The sequence below is a fragment of the Cavia porcellus genome, unplaced genomic scaffold, assembly GCF_034190915.1.
Source record: "Cavia porcellus strain 051 isolate PalLab524CR breed Dunkin Hartley unplaced genomic scaffold, mCavPor4.1 scaffold_3, whole genome shotgun sequence".
In the NCBI taxonomy this organism is placed as follows: domain Eukaryota; kingdom Metazoa; phylum Chordata; class Mammalia; order Rodentia; family Caviidae; genus Cavia; species Cavia porcellus.
In genome coordinates, this window is record NW_026947486.1 from 71836425 (window position 1) to 71863489 (window position 27065).

At 33.0% G+C, this 27065-nt stretch overlaps 1 protein-coding gene across 7 annotated transcripts in view; it reads left to right on the forward strand.

The window, feature by feature from the left end:
• Alg13 (ALG13 UDP-N-acetylglucosaminyltransferase subunit) overlaps positions 1–27065 on the forward strand; it is a 66210-nt gene that overhangs the window by 5500 nt on the left and 33645 nt on the right. For 4 of the 7 annotated variants that reach the window (XM_003467568.5, XM_013150189.3, XM_063246289.1 and 1 more), the window contains exons 4-12: positions 15276–15639; positions 16175–16258; positions 18443–18493; positions 19195–19241; positions 20639–20711; positions 22454–22535; positions 22728–22890; positions 24527–24602; positions 26130–26238. In XM_003467568.5, the coding sequence (XP_003467616.1) occupies positions 15276–15639; positions 16175–16258; positions 18443–18493; positions 19195–19241; positions 20639–20711; positions 22454–22535; positions 22728–22890; positions 24527–24602; positions 26130–26238 (1049 nt within the window). Of the gene's footprint in view, positions 1–510; positions 2239–9660; positions 13770–15275; positions 15640–16174; positions 16259–18442; positions 18494–19194; positions 19242–20638; positions 20712–22453; positions 22536–22727; positions 22891–24526; positions 24603–26129; positions 26239–27065 lie in introns of those variants that run through there. The other 3 variants (XM_063246291.1, XR_010046620.1, XM_003467567.5) reach the window with 3 other exon arrangements.

Consider the following 27065-nt stretch of genomic DNA (forward strand, 5'->3'; position numbering starts at 1 on the left):
CCAGTTTATTCATTAGAATTATATTTCAGTAAAGCCAAATACATGAAAGTATTAAATCAATAATTGGTTTTACTTTTATTTTAGGTAAAACATTTGTATTTCTCAAGCATGGTGGCATGTCAGTTCTAATTTAGATGGTTGGTAGAAACACAATTCTGAAGTATTAGTTTCATTTTGTCATGTCTACCCAGTTTTGAGAAGCTTCATACTGTCATATCTACCCAGTTTTTAATTTACAAAGCCACGTGAACAAGTTTTTCCTGAAATAACATTTTGAACTAGTTCAGTTGAATTAAGAGATCAAGTATTTGTTGAATTCATATTGATATTTTACAGTACTTTGTTTTGTAATTTTAGTATGTACACCTATAATAAAATACATAAAAATTCACCTGTACAGTTTAAGAAGCATTGCTGTATCTTGGAAGTTAGCTGTAGTCATCAAGTGGACAGCAGATAATTACAGAATTTTCTCCCATGTTACCTAATATTTTTCTTCTTCTGTTTTAGCACGCTTCCTGGGCTGTTACAGTCAATGGACATATCAACACTGAAATGTTATCCTCCTGGCCAGCCAGAAAAATTTTCTGCATTTTTGAATAAAGTTGTTGGATTACAAAAATAAACATACTCTCAACACTTTAAAATGCCCCCAGATCCAACCTATGGAATGCGATTAATTCTAATTAAATACATAACCTATATTTGCAAAATAATAAGTTTCTTACACCAATAGAATGTATGGGGAATTTTATGGTGTAAACATTGTCTTTAGGTCCAAATCCTAATTGAAATTTAGTAAACATACTAGATTTCCCTTACCTTCAATATGTAATGTGGATTCGCAGGTTTTATCCTAGAATCCCAAATGGATTGGGCATTGTGAAGAAGTGAAATCTGAAAATGTTAACAAGAATCATAAATATAGTTTGATGTTACTTAGAGTGAAAACCTAAACAGTGAAAACTTTAAAAATTTTTTGTATGAGAAACACCATCTTTAGCTTCACACTCTAAGGAGCCAGTTTTTTTTTTTTTTTTTTAAAGGAAGTATAAATGGTGGGTTGTGCTCTGAAATGAAAAAGGTCAGGAATTGCCAAGAAATGATGATCCAAGTTAGTTGATCTGTTGTACTTGGAAAAACTTTGTATCCTGAGTAGTAGAGTGAAGTGGATACGTTCACTTTTTTCCCCTCTACAATATAAAATGAAAAATTCCCAATGTCAGAACTTTAAAACAATTGAAAGAATAAAAATGACTTACACCAACAGAACTTGATGTTAATCTTTAAAATACTCTCTCACAATGGTAATGAAACATAATTTGAAAATTTGTGAGCTTATACAATTAGTTTTACAAATGATATATATATAATGGCTTAAATATATATTTTTAGAATTCATATGAGATAGGTATACTGTAGAATTCTTTCTAATTAGAGTATGTAGTCTTTTTTTTTTTTTTTTTTTTTGTCTTTTTCGTTTTTAGCGGTACCAGGGATGGAACTCACGACTGCCTGCTTGCAAGGCAGGTGCTTATGCCGCTGAGCTAAATCCCCAGCCCCAGAATATGTAGTCTTAAGACTTTAAAGATAGATTATCTCCACATATGCATAGTTCTCTGGTAAAAAGTTTTGATACACTTTATTGGTGAAAATAGAACATTCGCTGTACAAATCTACTTGTAGTTATCCCAAAATGTTGAATGTTTCAAACATTTTATTTGGGATGCATTTTGTAATGTTTCTGTAGATTCATTTTCCTGGTTGTGTTTTACTTAGGCTTCTATTAAGATAAATTCTTTACTAATGGTAAAAGGTGGTGGCTGAGAAGTACTCTGGGTAGCAGGAGGAAACCAACTTGGATTAAAAATATGCTGAGAGTAATCTAAAAAGTGAGTAATGCATATCTATACAGTTGAGAATTCACAACACCATAATCATAATTGTATTTTAATGTTATAATGATGTTTTAGAAAAGATCTTTTTGAAATCCAGGGAGAGAATCTTAAATGTTTTACGGACCCTCTTTTAGAAATATTTTTCTCATTTCAAGAAAAATTGTGGCATAAAAGTTTATGTTGTTCACTAGTTAATTCGTGGCCTGAAGGCTTACTAGTGTCTACACAAACATCAAGCAAACTAAGAAAAGAGTGGATCCCTGAATCTTTGCTACTTTTCTATAATAATGTATAATCTACCTTTTATTTCATTCAAAATAAATTTAAGCCGTGGTGTCAATTGCATGTAGTAACATTTTTACACTTCTGTGGAATTTTATAGTGTCATATCAAAGGATACATTAGAATTTCTTTGATTTGGCAAGGATTCTCAAGAATATTTTATCCAGTCTCATGATGTTTTAGATGATCAAGCAGAGGTTATAATTTGCCTAAAATAATAGCTTTTGATAGAGCCATTAAAAGCAAGCACCTTGACTCAGTCTTGTTTTTCTATCATTCTGTAATATACATTTAAACTTTTTGTTCCTGTATAGTTTTTTGCCTATTATTCATTCATGCCTTCCAAGGAAGGTATTTTTTTTTATTTTATTTTTTATTTCTTTGTTATAGCAGGAATTTCACACATAAGTAGATTTTCCTTTGTTGTATCACAACCTTAGTAAGGACTTACAAACTTTGGATTCCAGGGTTTTTTTGGAATGTAACAAAATGCTCTGGGTAGGATTGATAAACAAATTGAGACAAAGTACCAAAGACTTCTGGAGTCTGAAGAAAATTTACTACAAGCCACAAATTTTGCACATTGGTAAAATAAATTCCCAGGTTATATCTTACTGGTCATTATGAAAAATGCAGATAAATTTCTATTTGGTGTATTTTACAATATTAATTTGGTTTCATTGAATGATAGGACTTTGGGTTCTTAGGTCAGTAAGTGCAGTGTAATTCATTTAGCAGTTTTTTATTACAGGTATTTTCAGGTGTAAAGAAGTAGAATATTGGAAAATTCATACTGTGGATAATTTCAGAAGTAGATAATACTTTCTGATGTTGGAATAGATAAAAATTGATGTGATCTAATGAGATGGCCTTGGGATTTAGGTAGTTTAGGTAATGATGCTTACAATTGGAAAGAAATAATCCTGGGAGGATTTTGTAATAAAATAGTCTAATCAATGAACTTGATGTGGGGTTCTGGAACACTTAGAAGTCTCTAAAAAGTACCAATAGGTGCTTGATTTTTAGATACTTGTAGCTTGCATACTTTTAAATGTAAATTATGATAGTATAAAAAGATTCAAGTCAGTAATGACTGGCAGTAATTAGGTAATTTATTGGCCCTTCAATAGGACATAAGTGCTTAATTCTACTGATTTGTAGAGATGACTGAAAATCTCCATTCAGTTTCAGAGATATACATAGACAGACTTTAACGTGATTTTTGGAGAAGATTTGAAATGAGTGTCCATGATAGCCTTGAGATGATCAGTTTTCTACTGTACAAAATAATAACATTTTTATTGGGGAATTAAGAATTAAGTGTGATTAACACTTGTGAATGCTTAGTGCATATTGGGCACTATTCAGAACATTTTATACCTGTGAACTCATTTAATGTTATAGTAAACATAGTTTATAGTAAACATATAGTAAACCAGTGAAAATGTTGATATTCCATTTGGCAAATGAAGACACAGTTTAGGCCATCATTAGTTATGCCATCAATGACTCCAAGCAATGGGAAATGTTCTGGAATTTATTGTTAGAGCTCTGAATTTTAACAGATTTCCATCATTAATAGGGACAGTGGAACCAAATATTTGAGATCAGATGACCTGATAATTGATTGTATATAACCTGTTGAACTTTTAAAATTGCTGTTTATTTATTATAGTACTGTGGAATTAACCCAGTGTCTTTACACTGAGCTACAATCCTAGCTCTTTTTATTTTCTGTTCTGATACAGGCTCACTAAATTGCTGTGTTGCCTAAGCTGAGCTCGAAATTGTCATCTTCTGTCTCAGCTTCCCAGGGTGTTGTGATTATAGATGTACACCTCTACACCCAACTCCTTTTTTATTTTTTGAGATGGAGGCTTTTGCTAAGTTGTCCAGGCTCTTTCCATTTAACAAATGAAAAACAGACTCAGTCAATTTAAGTTACCAAATCAAGTATGTAATACTATATTTATGCTCCTCAGAAACTAAAATAACACAAAAGCATTGTGTTATATATCTAGAGCTATACTTGGTTTGTCATAGATAATACCATGCTTTTATAAAATAACTCCAAGCCAGGTGTGGTGACACACACCTGTAATCTCAGCACTTCAGAGTCTGAGGCAGGACAATTGCAGTGAATTTGAGGTCAGCCTGGGCTACGTATTTTAGGGTCAGCCTGAACTACATAGTCCCTGAGTCAAGTCCCTGTCCAAAAAAAAAAATGCTGGATATGGTGGTGCAATCCTATGATCCCAGCATTTGGGAGCTTTAGATGAGAGGATTGCTGTGAGTTCAAGGCCAATCTGAACTGTATTGTAAGACACTATCTCAAAAAAATCTTAAGAAATACAAAAACAAAAAAACTTTGAACTAACTAATTGATTGACCAGGCAAATACTTATAATTTCAGCTTTTGAAAGGCTAAGGCAGAAGATCTTAAGTTTCAAGCCCACCTGAGCTCTACATAATGAGTTCAAGGTCAACCTTAACAACAGATGATGTCTCAAATATTTAGTTCGTTGAAACATGGAGTGTTTTCTTAGAATTAAAGCCATTAGTATTCATGTTTTACTAAAATTTCCCTGTCAAGTGAAAGAAAAAATAATAAACAATTCTAGCAGTTAGTATTTTTAAGCAGAGGGTAGTTACTGAACCACTTCATCAGGTAGCAGCTAACAGTAATTGATATTTAGGCACTAAGGCTAAGGTACTAAGCACTGAACATCCCGTATCATGTAACTATTTCAACAGCCTTAGGTTTAAACCACAGGAAAATGTCTAGAGCAACATCTCTCTCAAAACTTTGAAGCATTGGAGGAAAAATGGAGAAACTAGATCAGATAGTTACAAAACATTCTTTAGGACCTTATATTCCTAATGGTCCTTGTAAACCTCAAAGATAAGTTTATGATATGTAGTGTTTATTAAAAATTTGGCCTTTCCTTGAAATTATCTTTTTAGGAACACTAAAATAATTAGTAGAACACAGTGTTCTAGAGCAGTAGTTCTCAAAGGGTGTTCTCTGGACCGGCAGTTTCAGAATAATGTGGGAACTTGTTAGAAAAGCAGATTCTTGGAATCCACACCAGACCTGCTGAATCAGAATCTCTGGGCAAGAAGTAATCTTTTTAACAGCACTTCAACTTAAGAATCATTGTTCTAGAATTTTACAAGATTGGAGTAGTTTGCTGTGGACAATAGTGAATTGGGATTTCAAGTACTGTATATTTGTATATCAAAGGACAATATTAAATACCTTGAAATTGCTTCTGTCATGTACAAAAGTTAGCATTATCTCACAGATCTTTTAAAAAATCTTATTGATTGTACTTAGTTGTAGAATGTAACCTATACTTTATCATTTTCAACTTTTTATCTTTTCTACTTTGGTATGTTGTGCTTTATAATAATTATGCAAACCTCTGAAGATTTTGTACAGTTTTAGTTCCAGTATGATTACTGATTGGGTGTGAAAATGTGACAAATCTTATAATTATTTGAAACCTCATTTGTAAAAATAAGAGGTCTTATGGTTGTAAAACTTTACTTATTTTTGCAGTTTATTATGCTATTGATTTTTTTTCAATAACAAAATGCTTCAATTTAACTTTTTAGATTTTTTAGTTAAGGTAATACGTGTAAATAATTTTAAATATTCTATAAGGCTTATAAGAAACAGCATTCCTATGTCCAACTCTTTGCCTCTGATCTTGCTATTGCAGTTTATAGTTTATGAACAGTATGCTCAAATTGATTGTTTTTAAATTTAAATTTATATCCACAGGTTTCCTATATAGAAGAGATTTTTAAAAAATGATTAATTTTAATTGACAACTTACACATTCAAAGAGAACTGTTTTAACATTTTATTATCTGCATACAGTGTAGGATGATTACATCAAACTAATACATGCATCACCTGTCTTATTCTTCACAGTGAGGCATTTGAAATTTAGTTATTTTGAAATGTACTTTGATGGTTTGTAATCTACTGTTCAATACGTTTCAAAGTATACTTCGTCTGTCTGAAACTTTGTACCATTTAATCAACTGGCTGTTCTCTATTCCACTCCTCAAGCCTATTCGCAGCCTCAGATAACCATTGTTTTGCTCTTTTTATATGAGCTGAACTTTCTTTATATTCCACATATCAATCTTTCTGTGCCTGGCTTATTTCACTTTTATATATATCCTTCAGTTTTATCCATGTTGTCACAAATGAGGAGATCTCCTTTTTAGGGTTAAATAGTATCTTCTTTGGCATGTACACATTTTCTTCTATTGGTGGACACTGGCAGTTAACTCTGTTGTCTTTGCAAACGTGAGTGGTATTGCATTGATGATTCAAGTTGCAAACTCATTGACACCAATTTCATTTCCTTTGGGTGTATTCCAAGACGTGGGATTACTGATTCATGTGATAGTTAATTAGCTTTTTGAGGAACTTTCATACTATTTTCTGTTATAAATATATTAATTCACATTTCTGCCAACAATACACAAGAGTTCCCTTTATACTGCGTCCTATTAGCTTTTTGTTAAAAGCCATCCTAACATGTAAAATGATACCTCATTAGTTTTAATTTACATTTATGTAATTGGTGATTCTTGGCTTTCATATGTACCTGTTTTCTATGGCTTTTGAGAAATACTGTTCTTGTGTTTTGCCCATTTTTAAAAATAGCCTTGTTTTCTTGTTTGAGTTGATTTCCTTATATACATTTTGGATATTACCCTATCATCAGATATATGATATAAAAATTCCTATCCTGTTTTTTTGTTTGTTTGTTTGTTTCGTTGTTTCCTTTGCTTTACTGAAGATTTTTAGTGTGATCCTCCTCTTTGTTTCTGCTTTTGTTGCTTATCCTTTTGGGAGTCATAAAAATGTTCCCAAGACTGTTAGATGGTTTACTCATTTTCATGTAGATTTTATATTCAGTGCCTTCACACTGAGCTCTGTACCCTGTGCTTTTTGTTTGTACTTTGAGACAAGGTCTCATCAAGGTGCTAAATAGCCCAGGTTGTGTTTGGATTTGAGATTTTCATGTTTCAGCCTACAACAGTACTGGGATTATAAGCATGTGCCACTATTCCCAGTGTGGAGTTGATTTTTTGTGTGGTATAAAATAAAGATCCAGTTTTCTTTTTTTCTGCATCTGGATATTGTAGATAGCCAGTTTTCTCAATACTGATTATTAGAAAGACTAACCTTTCCTCATTGTTCATTCTTGGTACCTTTGTTGAAATCAATTGACTATACACATACAGATTTACTTCTGGGCTTTGTATTCTGTTATACCTGTCAGTGTATGTGGTTTGTTTGCTTTTGTGATAGTGGAGATTGAACCCAGGGCCTTCACACTGAACTACACAGTCTTTTTTTTAATTTTGAGACAGGATCTAAGATTCCTAGGCCGGGCGCAAAATGGGAATCCTCCTGCCCCAGTCTCCCAGAGTGCTAGTATTATTGGCAGGCACTGCCATGCCTAGCATATCTGTTTTTTATTTTATTGCTTTGCTGTTACAGTGCTGTTTTAATTATGGTTTATAATAAGTTTTAAAATCAGTGGCTCAGATGTTACCAGCTTTGTTCTTTTTGCTCTTGATTGGCTGGGGTTTTTGTTTTTGTAGTACCAGGTATTGAACTCAGGGAGTGCTGCACTACACCCCCTACTGCTTTTCTAAATTTTAAGAAAGAATCTGCCTGAATTACCCAGGTTTTGGTTCTATGCAAAATTTAAGGTTTTTCTATTTCTGTCAAAAATATCATTAAATTTTTATAAAGATTGTGTTGATCTTTAAATCACTGAGTAGTATGAGTATTTTTATAATATTGATAGAATACATAGACATAATAGTTTTCCATCTTTTGTGTTTTCTTCAGTTTCTTTAATCAGTTTCAAGTACAGATGATTTTTACTTTTTCAGATGCATGTGTATTTTGTGGTTGCCATTGTAAATTTTCATAATTTCCTGTTTTGATAATTTGTATAAGATATGGAACTATTTATGCAACTTACTGTTTGTTCATTAGTTCTAATAGTTTTTTTTTTTTTTTTTGATAGAGTCTTTTAAAGTTTTCCATATGTGAGATCCTATCAGCAGCTGCATGTTTGGTACATGCCTATAATCTTAGCACTCATGGTAGGCTGAGGCTGAAAATCTAAAGTTCGAGCCTAGTGTGAGCGACTTAGTGACTTAGTGGGACTGTGTCTGAAAAACGTGTTAGGGATGTCTCTCGGTAAGGAATCCTTGGGTTCAATCCCTAGTAGTCCCTCCCCCCAAAAATATTATATCTGCAAAACAGTTTCACTTCCTCCTTTCCTATTATTATTATTTTTATTTTTTTCTCTTGCCTGATTGCTCTGCATAGGACAGTGTACTGTATATTGAAGTGGCGATAGTGAGCATACTTGTCCTTAACCTTAGAGGAAAATATTTCAACATTTCTCCATTTAGAATGACCTTAACTACAGATTTGTCACATACGACTTTTATTGTAGTATAGTGCATCCCTTAACATTATTGCCTAACCTGTTAAAAGTTTTTATCATGAGGGATAATTGAATTTTGCTAAATGCTTTTTTCTGCACCTTTTGAGGTAATACAATTTTTACCCTTCATTTTGTTAATGTATATTTAACATTTACTGATATGTGTTTATTGAACAACTCTTTAATCCCAGAAATAAGTCTCACATAATCGAGATGAATAATTCTTTCAATTTTTTAATGAGTTTGTTTCTATAAGTTTTTGTCAGTATTTGTGTTCACCGGAGATAATGGCCTGTAGTTTTGTTTGCTTATAGTGTCCTTGAACGATTTTGGTTTCAGGGTAATGCTAGCATCGTGAAATGAGTTTGGAAATATTCTTCCCTCTTCTGTTTTTGAGAAGAGTTGCAAAGGATTGGCTTTAGTGCTCTTTCTAATTGCTAGAATTCAGCAGTGAAGAAGTCAGGTCCTAGGTTTTTCTTTGATATTGTTTGTAATTGATTCAACTTACCAGTTATTCATCTTTTCACATTTTCTTTTTTATGGTTTAGTCTTAGTATGTTGCACATGCATAGAAATTTATTCTAGGTTATTCAATTTTGGCATAAAATTATTCATGGTACTTTCTTAATGATTTATATTTATGTGGTTTCAGTTTAAATGTCTCCTTTTTCATTTTTGCTTTATCTGTGTTCTCTTTTTCCCAGTTAAAGGTTTATCTATTTTTCTCTTTTTAAAAAGCAACTGTTTTCATTGATTTTTTTCCTATTCTTCTTCTAGTCACTATTTCACTTTTTCTGCTCTGATCTTTTTTTCTTTTGCTTGCTTTGAGCTTAGTTGTTTTTCTAGTTCCTTCAAATATAAAGTTACCTTATTTATTTGAGATCTTTGTATTTCCATCATGGAACTGTTTTTGTTGCATCCTGTGAGTTTTGGTATGTTGTGTTTATAGTTTGTTTGTTTGAAGATATTTTTTAGTTTTTATTCCTTCGGATTTTTTTTTTTTCAGGAGCATGTTGTTCCACAGATTTGTGTATTTCCCAGAATTTCTCCTGTATTTATTTATAGTTTTATGCCATTGGGACTTGAGGTATATAATCTGTCCTGGAAAATGTTTTCTGTGTGCTTGAGAAGAAACTATTCTTTTGCTATTGGAATGTTTATATATGTCTTTTAAGTCTATCAGGTTTAGCATGTTCATGTTGGAGCTATAATTCATATGTCTTGGTGCCAGGAAGTTCTCAACCAACCATGGTACATGCATGGTACAACCATGGTACATACATTGGGCTTATATGACCTGATGGCACCGTTACACGTGTACCACTGATAGTTCAAGCTATTGGGAATATGTTAATGTGTATTTCAAGTCCAGTGTTTCCTTCCTGATTTTTTTTTTTTTTTTTGTCTTTTTCCTTTTCATCGGTACCAGGGATCGAACTCACGACTGGCTGCTTGCAGGGCAGGCGCTTATGCCACTGAGCTAAATCCCCAGCCCCTCTTCCTGATTTTCTAAGTGATCATTCCATTGCTGAAGGTGAAGTATAGTATTTGCTGTTGGGTGGAATGTTCTGTTTATATCTGTTAGGTCTATTTACTGAACGTGTAGTTCAAGTCTAGCATTTCCTTATTGATTTGCTAAATGGTCTATCCATTGCAGAAAGTGAACTATTGTAATCCCAAAGAGACTTTATCACCCTTTTCTTTCTCTTCCCTGTTTTTCTTGCTATCTAAGAAGATAATTTTATCAGTTCTTGTAAGATCCATTTTCAGTGTTGATGTAATTATGGTTACTTAAATATAATATTGTTCATGTAGAAACCATATGGTAATTGTTGATTGACTTCATTTCTATAAAGTTTGTTTTACCTTATTTTATGTTTTCATCTGTTGTTTTGAGAGAAATATCCACATATTCTCCAACATATGTATACATCTCCCCTCAGTATATTAAAAGACATCAGGTTATTTATCATTTGTATTGATTATTTTTTTTGGCAGTGTTTGGAATGAAACCCATGAGTTAGTGCATGCTCAGCAGGCTTTCTACACTGTGCTACACTCTCATTTGAGGTAACCACACTGGTGTTCTCTGCCATCTTTATCCAAACTGTTTCTGTCTTTTTATGTGAACTATAATACTGCCATTTGACCTTCTGGGATTTCTTTTTCATTCATATCTTGGAAAATTGCCTGGGTTATCTTTTACATTGACTTTTGTTATCTTTTACATTAACTTTTGATGTTGGTTTCAAGTATCTCCCAGTAGCTTCCTGGAAAACAATGGTTGTATTTTTGATGCTTTCCTGTCTGAAAACACCTTGTTCTACTTTTGCATCTGATAGTATGGTGTGGAATTCAAAATTGGAATCAAATTTCCAGTTTGCTTCATTCTAGCTTTTCTCTTGATAGGTTTATTCTGATTCATGTATTTGATTTTTTTGTATGTAATCTGTTTTTCCTTTCTAAAAGTTTTGGAATATTCTCTGTCCTGACTTCATAAACTTTTAAGTGCAGTATAGTTGATCTTTTTTCATGGTTCTGGCTACTTCATGCTTTTCAATCTCATTATGCATATAACACTTATTTCCTGTAGTCCTAGAATTTTTTTTCTATGATTTTCTATTTCATCTTTTACTTAATCTCTTGTTTTTAGATGCTGGCCTTCTTGACTATCTAATTTTTCTGTTTTCTTTCCTATGTTTCTGTCCTGTGAATTCCTCAACTTTAAATTTTATTCTTTTTGTTTTAAATTTAAGTACATCAAAATCTGTATTTCTCTTACACAGTTTTATAATTTTTGATGAATGTCTAACAGGTAACTACTACAGACAAGCTACAAAAAATTTCTTAGCCCTCATACATCCCTTTCAGCTTTTTCTTTGTAGTTAACCTTTGCCTGCAGTTGTTAACAACTGGCAACTGCTACCCATTTTCCCTTTAATTTTGCTTTTTCCATATATATAATTGTAAGGTCATAGAACATGCAGCCTTTTGAATCTTTTTTCACTTAGTATGATATTTTGAAACTTGTACATGTATGTATTAATATCTCATTTTTTATTGTTAGGAAGTATTGTACCATAGTTTGTGCACTCACCACTCAAAGTATGTTTCAGTTGTTTGTACTTTTGAGGATTAAGATTATGGATAAAGCTGCTATAAGTACATATGAGTTTTTGGGTATACATTTCAGTGGATATCTAAAAGTGGGATTTCTAGGTTGCTGGGTCATATGGTACCTATTTTGTAAGAAACTTTATTTTTTAGAGTTGATTGTATTATTTTATATTCTCAATAGCAACATGCAGATTGCAGTTTCACATATTTTGGTATTACCAGTTTTAAAAATCTTTTAGTTATTCTAAGATGTTTGTAGTGGTATATTATTAAAGATATACAAGTAGTTGGGCTGGACATATACTCGGTGGAAGAGCGCTTCCTTATAATGCAGCCTTAGGTTTAGTTCCCTAGTATTTCCAACAGGCTACAACAAAAATATAAGATTGCCCCCAAAACTGCTTGAAAAGGTACTCAATATCATTAGCCACTGGAGAAATACAAATCAAAACCACCAAAATTCCTCTTCACATCTACTAGGATGACTATAATCTGAAAATATGCCCAAGTAAAAATTGTATCTAAATCTTTATACTAATATCCACAAAGTGGAAATAATCCAAATTTTTGTTGATTTGATCATTAAATTGTGGTTTAACCTTACAGTGGATTGAGACACTGATACTGCAGGAGTATAGACTTTGAAAAACTTAGTATTGAGTGAAAGGAGCCAGTTACTCCTTTACTACAGTATTGCTTGGTAGCATTTATTTGAGACATCCAGAATAGCTAAATCTGGAGACTAGAAAGTAGATTAGTGGTTGCCTGTGATTGGTGGGAATAGGAGGATTAGAAGTTGATGACTGTAAGATACAGGGTTTCATTTTCAGGTACTGGTATTGTGCTAAACTTGATGTGGTTGTGAGTGTACTTATACAAAAAAATCATTGACTTGTACACTTTACGGAGATGATCTGTATGCTCTGTGACATGTCTCAAAGCTGTTAAAAATTCACCCATTTTAAAGAGTACAATTCAATAATTTTTAGCGAATCTATAGAATTTTACAAACATCGAGTACAAAACAGGTAAAGATTTTCATTCCAAAAAGATTTTTGTGTTTGTTTATAGTCTGTACCTATTCCATCCATAGATAATTATTAATCTACTTTCTATCTTTGTAGATTTCTCTTTTTTGTATATTGCATATAAATGGAATTATAAATTCTTGGGATTGTACACCTTTTGAAATCCTTTTACTAAGGGCCAATTTCTCCCTATCCTTATTAATACTTGTTATATTTTTTGTTTTAGCCATCTCAGTAGGTGTGTAACAATGTGTTATTGTACTTTAACTTTTCATTTTTCTATTGGCTAGTGTGTTTTTTAATGTTATTAGACATTCCTATATCTTTAGTGAAACATGTATTTAAATCTTTTGTCCACTTAAAAACATGGATTGATTCCTCATTGTTGATGTTGAGAGGTCTTTGTATATTTTAAATACAAAGTTTTCTCAGTTAGATATATGTAAATACTTTCTCCCAATTTGTGGTTTGTATTTTCACTCCTAACAGTGTCATTTATAGAACAAATGTTTATAATTTTGTTAAAGTCCAGTTAATCAATTTTTTTTCTTTATGTGATATTTAACAGCTCTTAACCCAAATTTCCATAGATTTTTTTTCTTGTTTTCTTCTTAAAGTGTTAAAAAATGAAATTTGATTTTACATATCTATTTCTGAGTACTTATTTCTGGTTCAAAATTCAAAACATACAAAGAGGCATACAGGGAAGTATCCTTGCTGCCTTTCTTGACCCGGAAGACCAGACTGCTGAGGGCTATAATTTAAAAAAAAAAAAAAAAAAAAAAAACAGGTGTTTTAGATTTGTGATGTATTTTGAGTTAATTATCATACAAAGAGTGAGATACAGGGCTGAGAATTTAGCTCAGCAGGCTTAAGCGCCTGCCTGGAAAGTGGGAGGTCCTGAGTTGAATTCCCGGTACCACAAATAAAAAAACAAAAGAGAGAAGGTTAAGGTCCTTTTTTGCATATGAATAGTTTTTGAATTGCTTTTGAACGTTTGACAAAAACCAATTGAACATATTTGCATGATTCTATTTGTGTGTGCTTCCCTGTGTTACTTCTTGTTTCTCTTGTCTTCCTGTTTCTAATTTTTCTAGCCTTTGTTTCCAGTTTTCTCCGGTTACTCTGATTCTCTCTCTTCCTCTTCCTCTATTACCTTTCTCAAAGTGTATAAAATTTTATTACTTTAAGTTTATGTACCTTAGTTTTAACAGGAATAGACGTGAAACATTTATATTTTCATTTACTTTTCAGTTATGCTAAAAGTGAATTAACTTTTTAATTATAACCCTTAGTTTCTCTTAGTGGTCTTGAAGATGATGATTCTCTTTTCCAACAATATGTTTCACAACTCTCATTACTTCTCCTGTATTATAGTTTCTTTTTTAATTTTATTTTTTCTTAATACATATTTAGACTCATCATGGGAAATTAGTATATGTGCATAACAGATCTTAATACTTTTTATGTTCTTTCTTTAAAAGAGAAAGGCATTAATTTCAAATTCACGGTGCTAAGGGAAGTCAAGATTTTATTCCTTTTTCTACCATGATAACTTTTCATTCTTAAATTACAAGTGATTGTTGATGTTTTCCTAGCCCCTAAATCATGTTTCAGTACTTAAAAATGGAATTGGTTTTGGGAATTTTATATAAAAATAAAACACTTGATGGTTGGATCAAATAATACAAATGAATGATCTTTTTCTAGCCCTAAATGATCTATTTTTTTCAGAATCCAGAACAATTTTTGTGGAAAAGTATCCTAATAAATACATTGAAATAATGTCTTTCATGTTTATCACCTCTCATTCAGTGCCAGAGTATTTTAAATATGTATTAGAAAATCTGCTCTGATTTACATTTTTCTTTCAATTTTTAAGGAATGGTTTTTGCATATTCCCTATTAGTCAAAACTTTTATTAGGGCTTTTTTTTTTAGCATACCTAATTTGGTTTCTATAAACCTAGCAGAGTTGTTATCAAATATTAATTGCCTTGCCACTTAAACTATGACCTCTGCCTCTAGAATGGGGAGGTCCTTCTCCTTTGTTTTTAAAAACATTCTTAGTGCAAAAAATGAATTTTTTAGCACTTAAATCCAGATTCTCCCCTCCTTCCCATTTTCCTAAACCGATGAAGGGAACAGGGAATTTGGGCAGGGAGTGGTTGAAAATTCAGGCGTTGATCTTAAAGTAGTATGTACCATGCTACAGCCTACACACCTGAGCCTTATAGTGGCCTTTGCAGCCTCGTGCAGCAGGTGACCTGAATTAAGCTGCAAACTAGGCTTCTTTCTGGTCCCAAAGCTCAGCTGTTTATGTATACATACTTTTCTCAACCTTGGGCTAATTGGTTTAATCCTACCCTTCCAAAAGCGTACTTTTTCCCTACCAAGTTTCTTTCTGGAGTTCTCCATTCCTAGGAGCATTGGCTCTTCCTCTTTTTTTCACAGGATCCTGCCTTGTTCTGGACAAGCTCCACCCCTTGCTTCTCCTGCTTTTGGGAAGTGCCAAGATTCTGCCGAGCTGACTTCAGCTGCCTTCTGCTTAAACTTTGAGCTGCTTCCCGGAGACCTGCAAACGCAAGCCCTTCTCCCTGCCCCTCACTCCTCCTTGCACCCTGCTTTCTTCTTTCCACACTTCTGTTATTTCTCTCCCCACTCCATTCCATACACTATGCATAAAGGATGGAAAAAGTATGGTGGCCAGAAGTCTTTGAATGAGGCTTCAATGGATGAATATTTAGGCAGTTTAGGGCTGTTTCGGAAGCTGACTGCCAAGGATGCGTCTTGCCTTTTTCGGGCTATTTCGGAGCAGGTAATCGGAAAAAAAAATCTTACCTATACTGAGTTTTCAATGTTTGAGGTATAGTGTGATCCTGTAAGTGCCTTTTCTGTTTCTTAGTGAAAACATCCAGATCTGTCTGTAAAGTGACTATCTGGTTCTGGTTACTAAAGACAGTGTAAGAGTGTGTTGTGCCTTTGCTGTTGAGTACCAATAAGTTTCTGTACTTTTGTTATCTTTGCTGTTTTATAAATGTCAATTTGTAATATAGGAGGAATAGGATGATGGGGTTAAAGAAAACATTGAAATGTATCCTGATCCTATGTAAGCACCCCTTGCTGCTTTCAAGTTTTATGTCTAAGGAAAGCATACCTTATGCCTTTAAGAAATAGGAAAGGGAAGGGATATTACAGAATTATCATACTCCACTAAAGTGTTTTTTTAGTATGATGACTTAGTTTCTCTTATTTCCTAGATACGTTCTGAATAAGGGTGTTTTAAGTGGTCATTTTGTAGTCTTAGAAACTTTTTCAAATGACTTAACGGTAAACTGGTCTTTCTTTTTTAGTTATTTTGCAGCCAAGTCCATCATTTGCAAGTCAGGAAGGCTTGTGTCTCATATATGAAGGAAAATCAACAAACATTTGAGTCTGTAAGTAGAATTTATACCTGGGGAGAGTTATTGGTAAAGTTTTAGGTGGGAAAATTTTTTTAGTGCTTACATTATATCAGTTTCTCCTTCTCAGTAGTGAATATTTAATTCTCACCTGGCTTCCAGACCTCCTCCCCAATTTAGGCTGTTTTGTGCTCAAAAAATTAATAAACAATCTGTCTTTCCCCACTTCTCCCTCCCCCACCCAAAACCCCAAATCCTAAAAAATTGTATTTTCATTGCCATTTTGTTATACATACCACCAATTTCTTGGATAGTGATTCATGAAAAGTTTTGCTGTTAATATTTTAAAATGTATATTTTAATGTGTGCACAGGCTTTAGCTACTGAAGAGTCTTGTAAAAATTGTGAGAAGAAAATTAGTCTTAACATCTAAGTTTTATTCATGACAGATTTTGGTAATTGGATTTGGCTTTGAAGTAAAACAGCTTTTAGAGGATATCTTTGTACATTCAAGTATTTGAATTTTTGTTAAGTAAACTAGAGGTTCTATCACAGTCTGATTTGAAGTGTACCTTTTCCATAGCTTTCAATATTTTTATATTTCTACCCCTTCTGGTACTATTTGTTTTCTACTGACTATATTGTGAGTGTTCGGGTGCCTGCTGTTTAAGGTTACTCTTTTTCTTAGCAGGTTTTAGTGAATTTTTGACTACTGTGAAAGCTTCTTGATTTTAAAGCTTGTTACCTTGAATTAGATTATAATCTCCACACCTGGGGAAAGGATTATGTGACATTCCAACACAATTACAGTGTAAAGTAGTGCATCTCAAGATACTTTAAGATAGGGCCTTGGTATGTAGTTCAGGCTGGCCTTGAACTCACTGTGTAACCATGCTGGCCTTGAATTTACAGTAATCCTCTTACCTCAGTCTCCAGAGTGTTGTGATTACAGGCCCAGCTCTCAAGTATTTTTGTACATACACATCACCTGGGAAAAAACTGCTAATTTTCATTCATTAGGTTTGAGCTGAGGTCTGAGATTTCTGCATTTTTAACAGACTCCTGAGGGATACTTGGTGTTGGGTTCTGGACAACATTTTGTTAAGAAAAATGTGTGTAAAATGTTAAAAACTACGTGAGTCAATCTCTGATTACACTGAATTAGAGAAACCAGACATCTCCAAGAAAAAAATTTATATGACTGCCTTTATAAAAAAATTACCAATATATAGATAAAGAGAACAGATAAAAGATTGTATATCAATTATACATGGGATAAAGAAACATGCAGGTGATAGATTATCTCAGTTGTGATGATAGATTCATGAGTACATATAAAATCAAGGTTTATTTGATTGTACTATCTTAATTGTGCGGTTCCTTGTAGATCAATTGTATCTCAAAACTTTAAAACAAAGTGGAAAAAAATCAATGGAAAAAAATCAAAAATTGATTTTTGTGTGTAGTAATGTATATTCATGGAAATAGAAATCTATTCCCTGTGGAGATTTGGTTTTGTTTTGTGATACTAGGGATTGAATTCAGAGCTTAGCATGGAGCTAAAGCCCGAGATTTTTTAAAAAAATTTTTGAGTCTGACTAAGTCCCTAAACTGCCCTGGCTATTTTCAAAGTTTCAATCTTCCAACCTGGGATTATAGGCATTGGCCACTATTCCTGACTCAATTTAAATTTTATTTAGGTATGTTTTATATACCATAAGATTTAGAATTTTAAATTTATCATTTTTAGTTTTTACAACGATATGCATAGCCATCACTGTCAAGATATGGAATGCTTCAGTTACACAAGAAAGTTCCGTTACGCCCTAGGCTTTTTGAAATCAGTGAAATTTAAAATTTCTCAGTTTAACTTTTTAAATATATGTCTCTCAACAGATGTACTTAGTGGCATTGTGTGATTTATGAAAATTGTCAGGTTAAGTTAGCATTTCAAAAGAAATTCACCGACATATCTTTTGATGACATGCACTGGTGTGTGGATATAAGCCAGGACCAATTCCTAAGATACTATCATATTCTCATAACTTTTCTCCATTTAGAAGTTCGGTGTATGTGCAAATCTGCTTTATGTGCTGTGTTCACTAATAATTTCATATTACAATTGAGCTGAACAAAAACTCAGTGATAATATTGCATAATACAATCAGACTTCAGTAATGCTACAAATTTGGTTAAGTTAAGTTTGTTTTATTTTTGAAGTTTGTGGAGGGATCTTTTGAGAAATACCTGGAACGGTTGGGAGATCCCAAGGTAAGATCAAATAAGGTAATTTAATATGTTCAGAGTTATTTGGAATAGTTATGTAAGCATTCGTCTGTGTCACTACAACCAGACTCAAAACGATTTTCTTAAATGGCTCGTTCTGTTGCATCAGATAGTTGTGGAAGTTTAGAGGCCTGCAGTGAACTTGTTTTGAGTTGAATATTGAGAATTGTATGTTAACAATCACAGTAATAAACAATTGAGAGTACAGGAGAGACAAGAGAATGTTGGGAAATATTAAAGTTTTTTTTTTTTATTTTAATGAAAGAGGAGAGCGGTAATTAATATTACTAAGAAGTCATTTTTTAAAATTAGACAACTCTTGATTTGTAGTTATGTTTTGTGTGGCAGTAAAACATCCTTTACAAATAAATTTTATGTGATAAATTCTATTGTTCTGGACTTAAAATAAATTTTTATTCTTATATTAGGCCTACTTTGACTACACCTTTTAAATTTTTCATATTAAATGTCATTACTAAATAGCAAAGGCTTTAGGTCCATTTTTTTCATGATCTTGTATTAATGAGTAACTATCACACTATTCCAATCCTTAAAACAAGTTACTGTATGTTTTACAAATGCTTTATGTGATACAGTACTAAAGAGCTAAAAATACTATTAAACTTGCCAAAAAACTTTTGCTTCCTAGCTTATGAAATACTTTTTATAACTCTGTTTATGTTTAGGAAAGTGCTGGGCAGCTGGAAATAAGAGCTCTTTCTCTAATTTATAAGTAAGTTGTGTCCCCTTTTTTTTGAGACTGAGAAAGTATGTTTGTGTAAAGCTTTTGTTAAAGTTCCTTTAGGATTGGGGAAATTTGAGATGTGATATATTAATAATGTAAAGAAGTGTAAGCAAAACCAGTTTGGTATAGTCTTTGGGTGGCAAAACTTGGTGCAGATGTCCATACCCGCAAGCATTTGTGTGTGTATGGAAGAATAAGAGACTTGAAGAACTACTGATGTTTTCTATAGGAAATCAGAATATTCATCTTAGAAGAAAATCTTGGATATTAACTTCATGCCTCCTTTTCATGCATTCTTAGTGGGGCAGTGTTATGTCTAGTAGGTCAGAAATTGGCTTGGGGAGAAGCAAAATCTTAGATGCTGTATTCCACTGATTTTTTTTTTTTTTGGTCTCCCAAAGGGCCACATACACGAACAGATACCTCTGTGATACTAAGCTTCTGTGGGAAAAGTAAAAAAAAAAAATCTTAAAAGGTTCCTTGGTGGTTGATAATGGAAAAAGTTAAACACTATTTTGTTGCTTTGGAAGTTCTGTTTTTGGTCTCTGAAACTGTAAAAACAGTTTAAGAAAGCTATATAATTTTGAAAAATTACCACATAGCACAGGTTAGAGGGTAATGGAAATCTTGTTAATTTTAGTTGTCTGATCTGTGTTAAGACTCCTTCACAGGTCATAGTATGGTGAGATGGTGTAAACCTCGGTAGAATCAGAATTGTCTTCTCATTGATTTGTAGTCTGCTTATTTCTCATTAAGTCAAGAAGTATAGGCAAATACTGGGGAGGTAGCTAATCATTTGTCATTTTTAAATCAGAAGTCAACTTTTAAATTGGCCTGCTTCCTGTTTTTGTATGTTAAGAATGATTGTTAAAAAATTTAAGTAATTGAAGACTTTCATGGTATGTGTAAATCATATGAAATTCATATTGCACTATCCATAAATAGAGCTTTGTTGGAACACAGCAGTGCTTATTCATGTGTGCATAGTCTGTGGCTGCTTTCAATCCATAAAAACAAAGTCGAATAAACCATATGCCATGCAAAACCTGAAATTTTGACTTTTTACTGACCTTAAAATTGTTAAGGCCTGATTTTTAAGTAAAGGAAAGCTCCCACCAAACTCAGATATGTACAGTTGGTAAATTGTGTTCTTTACTGTTTATTTTTCTACTCCCAAGTAAGATGCATTTAGAACAATTCATAAAACTGTAGTTTACCTTGACATAACATCATTTAGCCTCTGTTGTTTTAAACCCTAATAGGAAACTAAACACGTGAATCATTTTATATGAATAATTAGTTTAAAAGCGCAAATACTTATTCTTGTGTTTTTTGCATATGCTAAGTCATCTCTTTTCATCCATGTTTGTTTCCTATTCATGTAGTCGGGATTTCATTCTTTATCGCCATCCTGGAAAGCCACCAATTTACGCCACAGATAATGGTTATAAAGACAAGGTAAAAATAAGAGGGAATGTTGAATAAAATAAAATGGTGTTACTAGCTTGACAAAATATTAAGAAGTAATGTTTTTATACCTAATTAATGAAAAACTAAATGTGGTCTAAATGACAAAATTCTATGCCATTAGTCCTGTCTGTACCAGTCAATCATCTTCAGTGGTGGGAACTTTGTCTATTCTTGTTACTTCTTCAAAATAGAAAAAACATGAAGGTAGCCATGCTGGTGGCACATGCCTATAATCGTGGCATACTTGAGAGGTTGAAATAGGAGAATTCCAAAGTTGAAACTCCCTCTAGGAAACTCATTGAGACCCAGTTTCAATAAAACTTTTAAAAAGGATAAGGGTGTAGCGCAGTGCAGAGACCCTCAGTTCATTTCCCAGAACTGGAAAAAAACCTGATCTAATCTACTTTTCTTGTCTTCCACCCTTACACTATACCACATAGCCTGACTTTCATATTTTATGTTCCTTAGAACTTCCGATGTCTGTTCTTCTGAATTCTTCCCAACTCCCTTTGTGTTCTGCTACCCAGTTCCCAAGTGTAGTAACTATATCGTTGATCACATTATATTTGCATTCTCTCATTAGTCTGAAAGTATCTGAGGGCAGTATCTGAGAAAGTATCCTTCTATGGTAGGAAAGTGTTTGGACAGTAGTAGGAGGTGGCTTTGTTATATGAGACAACTCAACATATAACTCACTGTTTTTTAATATGTAACTCTTCTTTGAAAAGTTTTTAAGAAAAGCTGTTTTTCCAGAGTATTTGATTAGTGAATATAGGACTATCCAATATTTGGGTCTTAATTCGCACCGTAGAGCACAATTCAGGCAGCATTTTAATCATGGTAAGACAATACTATATATTTGAAGAAGTCTTAGGTTGTTGTTACAGTAATGTAGACCAAAGACCTAAATTAAGAAAGAAGTGTAATACTGAATAGAGAATACTGAATAGTGGTGACTTAAAGGATAAGTTGGAACATTATTGTTCAACAAATGTTAAGTCCTTATAGCATAACAAGTATGTTCTTTGAGCTTTAAGGATGCAAAAATGACTATATTTAAATCTTTGTATTCCAAGGCTTACAGGCCTGTAAAAACAAATATAGAAATAGTTCATTAAAATAGAGTGATAAGTTTTGTAAGAGTCTGTACAAGAAGCATAAAAGAAAAAAAAACCTTCTCCACTTGAGGTTTAGAAAGCATCATGGTGATAGAGACTCCTAGGAAATGGGGTCAGTTCAGTAGCCTCTTGAATAAATTGCTTAAAATGAACTTGCTTTCCTCCTTTTATCTGAGTTTGGGATATTTGGGCATTTGAGTTAAATGTTAAGATATGACTTTTGGCATATGTTAGGCTTTCTGTACATATAGTAACAATTAAATATAAAACTTCCCATGTTAATGTATGTTTGTAAATCAGAACTTGATTGGTGTATTCAGGGAACATGAGTGAGGTTCACAGTGTAACTTTGGTAGGGATATATTTTTGGTATCTGGGGTTGAACTCGGGACCTTGCACTTGCTAGACAGGCAGTTTGGTAGTGATTTTAATCTTAGCATTTAAAAATCAATTGCCAAGAAAATCTCCTAATGAGGTACATCTTGTGTTTTCTTACATTTTTTAAAAATCACTTAAAATGTTACAACATTATTGATTATCAAATTTCAAGTTGTCAACCTAATTTTGTGGTTGTAAGACATGTAACATTAATTGTTCTGTGTTTTTCTTTAGATTGTACTCTGCTATTCAAGTAATGGTCATTATGATTCTGTGTACCCAAAACAATTTCAGTCAAGTGCAGCTATTTGTCAGGGTACGTAAAAACTTCGTAAATATTTGGTGTGGTTTCAGATGATTTGTTGCCAGTCTTTGATTTGAGAGACTCACTAAATACAACTCTTTCAAAACCTTCTTGATACTTAGGTAATTGGTATGTTGGATTATGGCTACTTTCACATTGTTAAAGTCTTACCAATTGTGGATTGATCCTTTTTTCATACTTCAGCTGTATTGTACGAAATTCTCTATAAAGATGTGTTTGTTGTGGATGAAGAGGAATTGAAAACTGCAGTTAACTTGTTTCGAAGTGGTTCTAAGAAGAATAGAAACAATGCTTTGACTGGAAGTGAAGATGCTGAAATTAATTACAAGACTTCAACTCAGGATAGGTAGTAAAGGGAAAGGGGATGTTAACTACGTGATAATCATATTTCCTGTTCTTGTGTATTATCATTTGAATGTGAAAGGGGCCTGGTAAGCTTATGATTTATATTACCTGTACACATGTATATGTAAATGTATATTAGGGATATATGTTTTTTAATGAGGAGCAAGAAATTATGCCAAAAATAAACTTTGTATTCTGTTCATGATGATTCATTTCTTATTGCTAGAAGAGGCTTTCCAACTATCTACTTTATGTGTTTTTCAAACTTTAGATTCATATGAATTACTTGGTGCTTGTTAAAAAGGTGGTTCTCTGGGTCTACCTTCACAAAATTTGACGTCAGAATGGAGCGAGAACTCTGCTTTAAAAAAAAAAAAAAAACCTGATCCACCTAAGTACTCTGTAGGTAGGCTGCATAGGGTACTGGAGAAGAAACATTCTAACCACAATAGTTTTCTGAGGTTAGGTGGTTACTTAATATACACATTCTGTTAATAGAAATCTCTCAGGCTAAGTGGAGTTTTAGGAGCTTTTGAATTTCTGCTGTTGGTATGCACTGGAAATGTAGATTGTGTGCCTTTGAGAAAGCACCTTTGTTTTAGTAGATCTAATGGAAAATTTGGGGTTTTAGATATTAAAGTAGGTGTTGTGTTTGTTGCCTTGTAGTTCTTGTTTCTTGCTTCTGATTTCCTAGTTCTGTCCAGAAATGGATACAGGTTTTATGCCAGACAGATGTTACCTTGTGTTTTAGTCTTGTAGTTCTATTTCTTTGACATTTAATACTTGCAACTTTTTTTTTCTTTTTGATAGAAGAGAATTTTTTAAAGTTAATTTGGACCATTTGGGGGCAGCATTCATATGTCAGGGTAAAAATTGCTTCATTCTTTACTGATTACTTGTTTTAAGGAATTTAGGCTTATGGAAACTGTAGTAGTAGGAAGGCAAAGTACCTTAGTTATCTAGTGCTGTATATTACTATAATTTGGCAGCTGAAAACAGCACACTTAAAATTTATGTGGGTTAGGGATCTAGGCATTCTTTAACTGGGAACTATGAGGGTCTCATAAGATTGTAATGAATGTGAACAGCACTGAGTATTATCTGGAACTTTGGGAAAAGATACAGCCTTTCCCCGTTGTTCTTTATCATTTAGTTTCTTCCAGTTGTGGGACTCAGAGCTTCAGATTCAGATTTTTTTGCCAATTAGTCAGAGGTAGCCCTCATCTCTTTTTCACTCTGGGTTAGTGAATGTGGCTGCTTTGCCTTGTAGGTAGCTGAGGAAAGAGAGGCCAGCAATACAGGCACTACATTTTTATAGTTTAATCACCTAAATCCTATCTTGAATAGAAGCAAACTCAAGGAGAAGGGGAATCACACGAGTGTGAACACTAGGAAGCAGAATCATAGAGACCTCTTTAAGAGTATATCCTCACAATTATAATTTGCTAAGTAAGTGTATTGTAGCAGTACTTATAAAGTAAAAGCATAATACAGATACTGAAGTATTTGTATTAAAGTTTTATTTGCCTTAAGTTTTAAAATGAGCTACTTCTCTAGGTAGTAGTATGGTTGCTAGTTATGAGACAAAGAACTGCTACATTTGTATAAAGCTCTTTGATCTAATTCTTTTCAATTAGGACTGAAGAGTGGAGTGTTGGTTGCAGTATTCAGAATACGCAAGAGGACTGTAATCAAGGAAGAGAAGAATCGAAGGTTAGGTATTTTCTGAGGCAAAGAACTTTCATACTGTTGGCTTGCAGCATCACAAAGATAGTTAAGATCAAATTAGTCCATTCTAATTATATAGGACAAGAAGAAATGATCATGTTTTTCTTTGTGGGAATTCTGTGTATTAAAAAATGTAAAATGTCTGCTTTGTTTTCTCTGAATCCTTGTTACAGAATTTGAGATTTTTCAAAACAAACTTCATACTAGTGATGTTTCATAAGCTTTTGTATTCAAGTTAAAATAGTATTACAAACCAAATACTCAGTTTTATAATCAGTCTTTTACCCTAAAGTTACTTGTTTTCATTAAAGAATGCAATGCTTATTCTTATCCTAGTTGAAGAAGGTAGGTACTAATCTTGTTTTTTAAGTTGGAGAAACAGAGTTTTTTACCATCTGTATAGGCCTAAAATCAAGTAGGCCTTCAACTTGAGGCTAATAGAGCAAATGCTGTTACAACAAAAAATAATTTCTATGGCACAAGCACCTGCCGTGCAAGCAGGCGGTCGTGAGTTTGATCCCCGGTACCGATGAAAAAATCAATCTCTATGTGTATATCAAGTATCAGTGATTTTTAAACTGTATTCAATATGAAATTCTAAAAAAGCAGAGGAGAGCTCGCTTTTCAGTTATTTTTTGGTGCATATTAAAATAACATTTGTTACAAAATTCTGACTGCATTTTTAATCCAGGTCTGTGTGAGACTGGTTTATGTGTCTGGGCTTGTTGACTGCCATCTACAACCTTTTACATTATTTGTGTTTTACTATTTTATATAAAATTCAAGTATTCCTGATATTGAAAATACATGGTAAAATTTATTTTGCTATTTCTTATTTTAATAAAGAAAGGAAATAGGGCATATACAGTGATACCTTGACCTTTCCACTACTCAGACAACTAAGTTAGAAAAAAAAATCTGCTCAGTTTACAACTTTGCTCTAGAGTTGAACCAAAAATCCGACATAAAAAAAACCTATATGGGCCAAGAGCAAGTTACACGTCACATCTTGGCACAGACACAAAGGGGTGATGCTTCAATCTAAGCACTGATCTTGCCTAGATAATATATAGTGCTTGTGTTAGGGTGTTAAAAACATTGTGCTTTTTGTTGCTTTCTTTGGGTAAAATATCAGAACTGTGGCTCCAAAGACAGTTAGTGATTCTAGCAGTGAAATTAAGAAGATTGAGAACCGTGACAGATTTGAAGAAAGAAATCATTGTGAAATTTGTTAAAACACCTGGAAAAATGAATTTATGAGTGTAATTTTTGGCCCTCAGAACAAATCATTTGGTTTTTCATTACTTATGGAGAAAATATGTTCAGTTCTCCAAGTTTTTGGTGTTCAAACATGAATTTGAATGAATTTAGTTCAACAATCAAGTATCATTGTATCCTGTAGTTATCTTTTTAAAAAAGTATGAAAAACACTTTAATTTTTCCTTCCTCAATAGAAATAAGACTTAGACTAAGGATAGTAAGTTTGCAGCATGATTATTATTTTTGTTTTAGTCTCCAGAAAATCCATCAAAGATGCCCTTCCCCTATAAAGTACTCAAAGCCCTGGATCCAGAAATCTATCGTAATGTAGAATTTGATGTTTGGTTGGACAGCAGAAAAGGTACGCAATATCAAAAGTATACTTTGGAATCCTGACAGAGCTGGGAGAATAGTTTTGCAAACTGTTTAACTATAACATACATTTTCAGCATACTGTTTTAAATAACAGCCTTTTTATCTTATTACATATAATTTAAATGTGGAATAAGAAACAAATAGGATTAGAAATGGAAAGGATTATTGTTAGTCTAATGCTTATTTGAGTTTTGGACTTTGCAAGGCTGTGTAGAAGTAGCCTGTAGATAGTCTAAAAAGTACAGAAAATTTTAGTGAATGGAGACAGACTCATCTGAAATGTAAAGTGTCAAGACTATCCCCATTGATAAATAAGTAGGTCAGGCCTTTGGACCAGTTCTAACTCTACTACCTGTTTTCTCTGGGTCCATGAGCTAAGAATGGTCTTTACATTTTGAAGTGGCAGGAAAAATTAAAAGAGCACATAAAATTATATAAAATTCAAGTATCAGTATTCACAAATGGAATTTTATAATAGAGTCGATAATTTTGACTGTAGAGCCCCCAAAATCTGAAATACTTACTTTCTGGCTCTATACAGAAAACAAATTTTATTAAGTTCTTAGCATAGCAAATTGTTTATCTCTTTGTACATGATAACTAAATTGATTAAAGTAGGCCTTAAAATACTGTTTTTAAGGTAAGCCTTAATACAATCCCACCATCTTGAACCATAGGTGTATATGCCTGTGTTACTGACTGTCCAATCAAGCAGCTTGTACCTGTGGTACATGCATGACTACCCTTTTGGGTGGCGTGCATCACCTGATGGGACTATTATGCATGCATCACTACCAGGTAGTAAGACATGAA